Genomic DNA, 11,122 nt, shown 5'->3' with positions numbered 1-11,122 from the left:
CACATGACAAGTTATTGAGACATTGACATTTTTTGTTGTGGTAAACTCACCACTGTTGTTGGCTTTTGTATCAATAAATTGTTTGAGATGAGGAAATCACCATTGCATGCTTCTACTTAAATGCCCTACTTTCATGATATAATATCACTGTAGCGTGAACTTTTTACATTTTCCATAAATTTCACCCGAAAGCCAAATATCCCTAACTGTTTGTGAGTAGTGTATATATATTTGACAATCTGTTTTTTATTTTAATTTTGTTTTTACTTTGTTTTTTAAATGCTTGTGGTCTGCAGTGTAACGCACCAAACCCTAAAGAGTCGTTCGGTTTTCCAACTCTTTGTTCATCCGATTGAGTTGGTTTAACTCCCGTGCGCTTCATTCACTCTGTCCCGCTCCTTCGGTGTTTCCCGAGTCAAGGAGCCGTTCACCGCAAACTAATCGTCCACGAGTCCTGCATCCCCCTCAGCAGAGTTCTACACGTATCTGACGTTTTTACGGGTGAACGGGGCAGCGGTGCCCGTGAGATTATTCGGAAACTCGCACGAATCCTTTGACCGAGTGACCCGCCAAGCACCGACTCCCAGAAACCGGAGTTCCACGTCGTGTACCGTTTATATGTGTCGGGTCAGTCTCTATAAACACGGCCGTCAGTTACGTAACACCGGACGCAAAAGTCGAATCCGGGGCCCGTGTGTTTTTCCACTTCCACGTCGCCGCGCTAGATGGTAGCCAGGACCCGGCTCCGGTTCATCTGGCGTCACTTTGTCCACAGTGGAATGGGAGATATGTCTTCGAAGGCCGACATGATCGCACCCGCGGCCGCGCTGCCCGGACGGCCGAGCGAGGGCTTCACAGTGTCGGGTAAGACGTGCGGTAGATGACTTGATACGTCGGCTCGCTTCAGCTAGCGAGCTAGCGCGCTATCTCACAGGTTCCGGGAAGGCGTGAAGCGGGATCTTTTCAGTCACAATGTCCGGCTCCAACCGTCCGTTTAATTCTGTTTTTCTTTTGTGTGTGTGTGTGTGTGTGTCCATTTACGTTCTCGACACTTAGGTTTGCTGGTTGCAGCCTGAATAGCAGGTGTCTGACCGGGCTACCCGGCGGTTACCATGTCCTGCATTGTTTTGATGCCGACTGCGCATGCGCAAGTCCTTCCGCCACTCGGCGACACCGCCGCGTCTCTGCTGCCTCCACCCGAGACGTGGAAATCGGTCAAGCCGAGCGGGTCCCCGTTTGTCCGGTCATCTCGTTGACTGTCCCCAAAACAGCAACACGTTTAATCGGCGGAATGTGAGAGCCTCGCAGCGGTTCAAATCGAGGCTAGACTGTTGGATTTTCCAATAAAAATCCCATGTCAAGGGAACTTTGTTGACCGAAAAGGGTATTTGCCGCCATGTTGCTATGATTGCCAGGTCTGCTGTCCCGGCAAACTAGGGCCAGAGCGATCCGCCCCGAAATTCCGACTTGGAATTCCGATGTAAATGGCCGTTCTTTTGCCTTCTTCCAAGGAGGAGGTCGGGTTTTACCGAGTTCCGGCGTCAAGGGGACGCAGAGGCAGCGGCTGTTGTACCACGTGGTTCCGTTCTGCAGCTGCAGGTTTCAAGATTCAAGATTCCAGATTTTTATTCGTCACATACATATACATACTTTCATACATATATGCAGTGAAATGTAATGCAACGCACCCGGTGATGGCACACAATAAGTCCTAGGAAAAAAAAATAAAAGTAGAAAATTCCTTTCTAATAGACCGACTAACTGACTCCTTAAACGTAATACAGTAAGTTGGATACTTATAGAATAAGATAAAAATATATAGAATAAAATACAATAAAAATAAATTGAAATAAAATGGAATAGATAGAAGGAATATGCCTATGTATATACAGATATGTGCATTTAAAGTGGCATGTGAATTAAAGTGGCATGTGAATAAAATGAGGTAGTGTTTGGGATAATACAGCACAGTATACAACAGTACGGCGCAGCAATACGGCATCACGAACAACCCTGAACAGTGATACAGTATGCGGTACAGTATGCTACATACAGTACAGTAGGTAGTGGAGCCTAGTGCATGGCTCAGTTAGGACCCCTGGTGAGGTCAGCGTTGACAGTTCTGATGGCTTGAGGGAAGAAACTCCGTCTCAGTCTCTCTGTTCTCGCTGCGTGACTGCGGAGGCGCTTGCCTGACCGCAGCAGCTGGAACAGTCCGTTGTTGGGGTGATGAGGATCCCTCATGATCCTGCGGGCTCTGCTACTACACCTCCTGGTGTATAACTCCTGCAAGGGGGGGAGGGTAGTTCCAGTGGTACGTTCAGCTGAACGTGGTTTTTGACTCAGGCCATTAGAGCAGCATGACTCACATCATGTTATTTATGCATATTTTAAAAGAAGATTCCCACTCTGACTCTCCGCTTTAGTTGAAGGCTCACACGCTCTCAACGAAAACTAGTGACAATAACTAGTTGTCTCAGTAGTGTTATTTTGTTTAGGGTAAATGGCTTTAACCTTGCTTTGTGGTGGAATGTCCTTTTTAAGGCTGCGTGTTGTCCTGGACTGGTCTACTCTACTCTCGATTTTGCCTTTGTGTCATGGTTAAATTGCACTCCACCCTCCTGAATGAGCACTGCACCACAAGTCTGGCAAACAGCCAGGGGACGGACACACACACACACACACACACACACACTCACACACTCACACACACACAGACGAAGGTCATGGATGCTGAGGAAAGTAAAGACAGTGCAATGCAGCAAACCGCAAAACCACAGCAACAAGCAAATCACCATCCCTGTAAGAGAGCACGTGGCATTGAACCTGAATTGATGATGACTTCAAAGTTGCAGGGGTCTTTCTTCTTGTTTGAGCAGTCGATACCTGCCACATCTTAGGCACATCTTGGCATGCGTCTTGGGCTACATATTATATTAATTTCAGAGTAGTCTCCTGATGACTGCTCAGCGCTTAAAATGAAACGATGCTGTTTTGTAGGAACAGTTATGGCGGCTGTAATATCGTGTCACTCAGTTTTATCCTCATGCCAGTTTCTCATGCCAACGAAATCTGGTGTAAAACATTTTGGGTGGTGAAAACTAAAAAAAAAAAAAACCCCACTTAAATCATATTGTATCGTATTATTTTGGAAGATATCCTGTACATATGTAACTAATATAGTAATAGCAATTAAAATAACTATTTATTTAAACCCATTGAATGAGGTTAGCATTGTGTGAATGTTTTTTTTTTTTTATGCTTCTAATAATAATTAACATACCACTCAGCTGTCAACTGTTTCAGTGTGTGATCTACAGCCTATACAAAGTATTATGCCAAGTACTTCTGCATCATAACAACCTGTGAATTATTTTTAGTTCTTTTATCTCTCAATTTAAATTCCAGCAGGGCAAAGTTATATAAAATAGCATTACCTGACACAGTTAAAATGATAGATTCCTACATTTTTGACTCTCCAACTTTGACCCAGCATGTTCAGTTCGCTCTCCTCGCCTTCACATCCAAATCCATTTCCTGGTGCTTGACACCACACATTTGCGTATCACAGGTTGCCAAATTATTCTAACTGTAAGCAAAATCATTGCAGCAAGTTTACTCTGCTACCTGCAAAGAACCCACTGCATCGAAATCAATACATTTTAGTGTGAGATCATGTCATGTCAGTCATAAATGCTAAAGTGACCGGGCCTTTTTCTGAGACACACTACTTGTTCCAAATACTCCTGTATGTGGACGCATAGGAGCTCATGTTTTTAAACACCAATGGGCCAGTCGTTGGATGATCCCACCATAGCCAGCTTGACACCTTCAGCAGTGGGTGAGGTGAGAGGCGAGTCTTTGAAAAGGTGTGTGTGTGTGTGTGTGTGTGTGTGTGTGTGTGTGTGTGTGTGTGTGTGTGTGTGTGTGTGTGTGTGTGTGTGTGTGTGTGTGTGTGTGTGTGTGTGTGTGTGTGTGTGTGTGTGTGTGTGTGTGTGCGCGCGCGCTTTGTCCCAGAGTATAAAGAGCCAGAAAAGTGATGGTAAATTGGCAGCAGAGTGGTTGGCACAAGTTTACCATGGCTACTTGGGTGCCCGCTCTTCAGAAGGAGCATGGGGTGCTTCAGTCTTGGCAACCGATGAACAGATCTATCTTGGCACTGAAATAACGCAAGACATTTAAGCACACACACTCAGTCACTCACTCACTCACTCGCTCTCTCTCACACACACACACACACGCACACACACACACACACACATACAAACACTATCTGCCAGGCACAAACCACCCTGCCCTTCTCGCATTGAAGAGAGCTGAGCAATTGCAGCAGTTTGCAGTGTTTTTCTGTAACTTTTGGAGTGATGGATTGCGAGGCGTGGCGGGATAGGATGGCGAGAAAGGTACACAAGGGGCAGCGGATAACGAGAGAAATTGACCCAGAAGAGGGACCTTGTTATATGGATGGAAAGGTCATTTTGTGCAGGGTAGGGTTTCAGGAGGGTGACATTTGATGACGCTCTGACATGAGACAGCATTGTGACTCTGGGCGAAATTTCGGTCGCGTTAAGTACACTCCTGGGCGTCGAGGCATTATTCGGAGATCTTTATGTCTATAATGAAGCATTTAAGAGCCTTGACAGTGGGTACGAGGGAGCGGGTGGTCCTAAAAGATGTGGAGGGTACGCACAGAGTAGCAGGGGTGGGTGCGGTGGGGCGGGGTGAGGTGGGGGCTGCAGACAGACTGGCAGACCTGCTGGAGCATCGCCAATGCTTGTCGGGAAGGCTGCCATGTTGAGAGAGGGAGAGAGGAAGACGGGGAGAGGGAGAAAAATGGAGAGGGGGTTAAAGAAGAATGAGGGAATCGACAAAAAGAGAGAGAGGAAAGGATATGGGAGGGGGGAAAAAGCTGTGTGCTGTTGAGACTTGGCAGGGTTCGCTATCCTTTGTCTGTCTTTTGCCTGGGCTTTGAGCGCTAGAGGGAATCAAGAAATGCCCAGTCTCGGTGTGGCGTGGGGAACCCGATCTGCCCCAAAGCTGGGGTGACAAAAAAAAACAACCAAGACGTTCCTGCATTATGAAAAAAATGCGGACCAGGGGAGAAAAAAATACTTTTGAGCCGACGTCGTATGATGATAACTTCATTTCTTTATTTTTTTGTAAACAAAACGTTTTTAAGATGCCAGGATAAGGGCTTAAAGATCCACGCAACCAGAATCAAGAAGTTTTGGAGACGAGATGTGAGCGAGCCGATCTGATAGATTTTTTTTTTTTAATTTGATCAAGAATTATGGCGGCCTGCATATTTTTCGCTTTGGTTCTTCCGCAACTCAAAGCTAGATAAGGACGTTCTATTTGGCTATGTGGAGTATGCCAAGGTGGCGCGAAGAAGGCCAAGGGAAATGGTTTGACTTTGAAACGTGCAAGAGGGCATTGTTGCTCAGGAACAAATTCTGGTGAAGTTGAAGTCGCTGACCATTGGATTTAGGTACCCGAAGGACTGGAACTAGCTTTTGAACGTAAGGAATGACGTTTGTTTTCCACGGTACCTATACACAAAAGGACCAGTGTCCCTGGAATATCGGCTACGACATGAGCACAACAAGGCACAAGGCTGTTGTTCCCTCAAACTCAATACAGGCCAAGAAGCTCTCCAACCAGACCAAACGCAGGCGCCACCAACCTCTGCAAAGCCACCTGAATGAACGCTCAATGGCCTGCAGCGATTACCTGAACTTAAAAAGAAAACCCCAACCTGCTGAGCGCCCACAAAACTGCAACAAAACTGAGGTGGAACCCGAGGTAAGTTAGCCCTCTGCCATCTGTTGTACCACAGACTAGCAGAACTGGGGAACTCAGATCGGAGAAATAATCCAGTCCATTCAATCTATGTTGTTCACACATACACAGAGACACCTTTTTGATGAGTTAGAGCATAGATATGCCCAGGGGGAGTGAGTGTTTGTATGGTAAGATATGAAACACTCCATTTCCCAGAGAGACCGTGAAAGGGCTACTAGTAGTCCATCGATACCTGAAAAGCAGGATCATGCTTTTTAATCCATTGAAAAGTAATGCTTTGCTCATGATCTCTCTTGAAACTCGTTCATCTCTTTCGCTTCTTTTTACGAATGTATCCTCTCAAAAAGTTTCCCTGGGAATTATGACCCTTGCTTCACTCAGGGTTAAAGCCTGTTTAATGTTTTTATTTTTTAATGCCACACCCAGCCACAATACGTTGATTCTACAGTCACTGCCATATATTTCAAACTCATTTTGGCGCAAAATTTCAAGTTCTTGGTAAAACTGTCAAAAAGTTGCATTTGATTATCCAAGCTGACACTGCCGCTTACTGTGAAATAAAACAACTATTTGTTACTCATTCTATTAGCAGTCATTATGCTCAATTTCACCCTCTATTATTGACACTAGCTAGTAACCTAGTGTTGGTGAGAATCTGCTTTGTTTATTGCTGCTTGCCATGGTGTAGCTAATACAAACGGTGCCCCTGTTTAATTTTGAAAGGAGAAATTGAGGGGGAAAGCAGGAAATTAAATTCGTTGGAGGTACAGTGGTGCGAGAAAGTTTGTGAACCCTACGGTTTTACCAATTTCTGCATAAATTTGAACAAAAATGTGATCATATTTTCATCAGTTCTAAAGTTAAATTAGGTAGAGAGAATCCAATTGACCAAAAATATACTTTTTAATTTATTTATTGAGCAAAATAATCCAACATCAAACCCTTCATTGGAAAAAGTATGTAAAACGTTACATTCATTGACTGAACCTTGAGTGGCAATGACTTTTTAACCAAAGATTTCCAGCGATAGTTTGGCCCATTCCTCCTTAGAGAATTGCCTCCACTCAGTGACATTGTTTGGGCTTTCCTGCGTGGACTCCTCCCTTCAGGTCCTGCCCCATCATTTCGATTGGATGAAGTTCTGGACTTTTCCGAAACACAAAACGTGTTCCTCGGAAACATTTTCGGTGGACTGGCTTGTGTGTTTCGGGATGTCTTGCAATCAATGCAATCAATGCAGACAATCCAGCACTGATAGTTCTGTCATTGATGGCAAGCGTCAATTTTAACCAAAAAGGCCTGCAGACTCTTCAACATTGTTTAAGGATCTGCAGTCCTTTATCTTAAGACTCTAATTATCCCTTTAAGTGAACAGATAGACCTAGAGGTTCACATACTTTTTCTGTCGGACATTTGATGTTAAAAGACATAACATTATATCATTTAGGCAGATGCTTTTGTCCAAAGCGACCTACAATAAGTACATTGGCACAGCATCGAACCAACTGTATGTGCCAGTCACAGCTAAACATTGTCTAGAAACAAGCAGCACTAGTAGAGTAAGAGAGAGGTGATTTTGTAATGACAGTATGTTAAACAGGGAATATGATCATGGGGTAGACGGGTCAGTGCAAGTCGGGTCCAGGTGTGATCTGAAGAGATGGGTCTTGGGAAGGGATTCAGCCGTTCTGACGCGAGGGGGGGGGGCTCGCTCTACCATGCCAGCGCCAGCGATGATCATTTAGCCGAATAAATCAATGGAAAAAGTATAATGTTTTTTGTTTAAATGAGTTCTCATCTATTTTAAGGGCTTAGATGAAGATCTGATCATATTTTTAGGTCCGATTTTTGTAGAAATCCAAAAGATTCTTAAAGGTTTACCAAGTTTCCTACTTCCTGTGACCAACTGTCCTCAGGAATGACATTTGACAGTTGTTCAGTGCCCCATGTTGTTAGCAAGTCATTTTAAACGAAATTAAAACAAGTTATGAAATGATGCATCTAAATAAGTAAATGTTAACTTATATTTATGACTCCCCATTTAGTCTTGACCACAAACGTACTGCCCGAGAGCGTTACCACTTTTGTCAAAGTAACTTTGGCACGTTGGTGGTTATGCCAGCATATCTGTGTTTCCGCGGAGGTGTTAAGGGGCTCTGGCATTTGGGAGTTGACGCAGGCTACATCTCCACAATTTGTGTTTGTGTTTGATTCTGTTGCACTGATATGACTGCGATAACACTCACTAGGTGACAATAAATGATAATCAAATGTTATTGATCATTGATCTCATTATTGTTGGCAAATTGAAGCAGGATATACTGTAGTAAGAAAAACCTTGCCCAGACCGTGGAGAGACTTGTGTTTTGTGGTACAGCGTACCTCAGGAGGCAAAAGACTGACCAGAGAATTCGAATGGAATGACAAATTGAATTGGATGTTGTTGAGGATGATGGCGGACAGGAGGAACAGGAATCAGAGGAAGGGGTGCTGAGATAGTGCTATGCGCAGGCCTTCTTCATCGACTTTTCCCAGCAAAGCTGGGCTCCACCCCAGGCTTCTGACCACCCATGCGTGAGCTTCCCATCTTGTCCCCACATTCTTACCACTCTTTATGTCTCTGTGTCTTCTCTTTTTGGTGTTGAATTATTCACATCACTCTGTTCTCTGCGAGGAACCCATCCACAATGCAGCTCCATTTTTCTCAGACTAGTCACTGTTTGATTCCCTGTCTGTGACAACCCTCCAATATTGTACGTATATAGCTCTTTATCTCCATTATCACCATTTATTGACCATGTTATATTGGCGGGGGTCTGCAAATGTTGTCGATCGATGCTTTCAGTCCACTTATACCAGATGGCCACTGAGATTTCTAGCTCTCAAAACAGGCCTTTTCAATCTCCACCTAAGTGTTGCCCTCTGAATTATCCCAAAACCTGTTTCATTTTTTGCACAAGCATAGATGAACATTCAGTGACCAGACGACCTGTGTCCACAAGACCCATCTCATACGAAGCTTGAAAATCTCCGTTCTCGAGCAAAAAAAAAAAAGCCAATGACAAAGCCTGTGCCAAAACACGAGTGCAGCATTTCAAAGGCGGAGGCTTTTTTTTCAAAACAGATGTAGAGTTCTGACTTCATGATATCGTATTAGCCACACAAGCCAGTTGGGGCTAACCTTTGTTTGTTGATGGTCCACACAACAAATATACAGTAGTTCGGCAAAATCTTTTCCTTGACATGCTGTAGAAACTTTCTGTAAATTTTCAAAGATTTTGAAAACAGCTTGCAAAAGGACATATTTCATTCTTAACTTGAAATGATTACAATTTAATGTAATATATAATTTAATACTTTCTGTCTATTTGAGGTCTCCATAGCTCACAGGGATGGGAGGGGTGAGAGCCGAGAGGCCTGGGTTCACTTTGGGGTCATAAGAGATGCTTTTGCAATGTAGATGGCTTCCTGTCGGGCTCCATTATTACTAATTATTTCATTAAATAACCGTTGAAATGCACATCTGCACCTTGACCGTCGGAACTGGCAAGGAAAGGAAAAGTCTAGGGGGAAGAGGAAGAAGTCATTAGAAAGACACGTAAAAGGGGATTCCTCCTTCCAGGCTTAATGTGGGTGGATATACTGTATACAGCACATGCTATCGAGGATAGATTTGTTGTTGACACATTTGTCACTCAACAAGCAGAGTAGATCAGTTCTGTCAATTTATTTTGTGTGAACTTACCCAGTTCATCGATGGCGGATAATGTTGCCACAACAGTATACAAGTTTTTCAACTGACGTGTATTGCTCCACACCTTTTATTTATTTATTTTATTTTTTATTTTTTTTCAGCAGCTGTTTCACTGCATTTTGCCATCCGAAGCCCCGATAACCTCGACAAATTGTACGGCTGTCGTGCAATTGAGAGAAGAGAGATGAGACGGAAAGGTGTTAAATTTGATATCACTTTTTTATATATCATTTGACATTTTTTTGAATTGCTGTGCTTTAACAGAATGGCCATCTTCTTCCATGTTCTCATATTGTGATATATTTTAATATTATAAAACATTATTTATATATATATGTGTGTGTGTGTGTGTGTGTGTGTGTGTGTGTGTGTGTGTGTGTGTGTGTGTGTGTGTGTGTGTGTGTGTGTGTGTGTGTGTGTGTGTGTGTGTGTGTGTGTGTGTGTGTGTATGTACACACACCACTAATATTGTGCAGCTCCCCCTCGTGCCGCCAAAACAGCTCCGAACCTGTCAAGGCATGGACTCCACAAGACCTCTGAAGGTGTCCTGTGGTATCTGGCACCAAGACATTAGCAGCAGATCCTTCAAGTCCTGGAAATTGTGAGGTGGGGCCTCCCTCATAACTCCCTGGATTGGGCTTGTTGTTCCAGCATATCCCATATATGCTCGATCAGACACTAACCCCGGCCATCCCCATGATGTAGAAGAAAATGTGATTTATCAGAACAGGCCACCTCCTTCATAAGCGCTTTCGGTGGTGGACAGGGAAGGCGCTTTCGTCGGTGGTCAGGGGTCAGCATGGACACTCTGACCGGTCTGTGTCCACACAGCCACATACACAGCAAGCTGTGAGGCACTGTGTGTTCTGACACCTTTCTATCATAGCAGCATTAACTTTTTCAGCAATTTGTGCTACAGTAGCTCTTCTGTGGGATCGGACCAGACGGGCTAGACTTGGCTCCCCATGCACATCAATGAGCCCTGGGGGCCGTTCACAGTTGTCCTTCTTTGGACCACTTTCGGTAGGTACTCACCACTGCATACCGGGAACACCTCACCAGACCTGCTGTCATTTTAATGCTCTGACCCTGATCGGTGTATATATTAAAATAATTTGTTAATTCTGCAATACATCACTGGAAATCAGCGGTTTATGTAATTGCAAGCTGGAAATATTATGAGAACGGTGTTTAATTGACAGGACTAATGAACAGCCTAACTGCTACAAAGGCGACTCTAAACAGCAGGTCACATTTGATTTGGAAACAAAAATAGATCTGTATCGCACTGCACACCAACAAAATTATAAATAAAACATATTTTTGGGACACTTTCAGCGACAAGATGAAGGCAATGAGATCTACTGTTTCCATAGCTGCTCTTGTATTTGTTTTCTTTTAACGTGTTTTCACTCAGCATGCCTTTGGGAACCCTACCAACTATGCGACACGCAGAAGTTTCCTTTCAGCTGTGTCAAAATTCCCTCTGTCTTTACTTGTCTTGTCAGTTGCAGTGGTTCTATTTTTGTTTCCCATTTGCCGCTTTGCATAATTGTTGTGATTTTG

At 44.0% G+C, this 11,122-nt stretch overlaps 1 protein-coding gene across 1 annotated transcript in view; it reads left to right on the top strand.

Moving 5' to 3' along the window:
• Positions 1 to 390: 390 nt before the first annotated feature.
• Positions 391 to 11,122, top strand: part of msraa (methionine sulfoxide reductase Aa) — an 89,302-nt gene continuing 78,570 nt past the window's right edge. The window contains exon 1 of the mRNA XM_080019470.1: positions 391 to 864. Coding sequence (XP_079875596.1) covers positions 726 to 864 — 139 coding nt within the window. The 5' untranslated portion in view covers positions 391 to 725. The remainder of the gene's footprint in view (positions 865 to 11,122) is intronic.

This window comes from Zeus faber (assembly GCF_960531495.2).
Source record: "Zeus faber genome assembly, chromosome: 2".
NCBI classification, from domain to species: Eukaryota; Metazoa; Chordata; class Actinopteri; order Zeiformes; family Zeidae; genus Zeus; species Zeus faber.
This window is presented reverse-complemented; position numbering and strand designations above follow the sequence as displayed.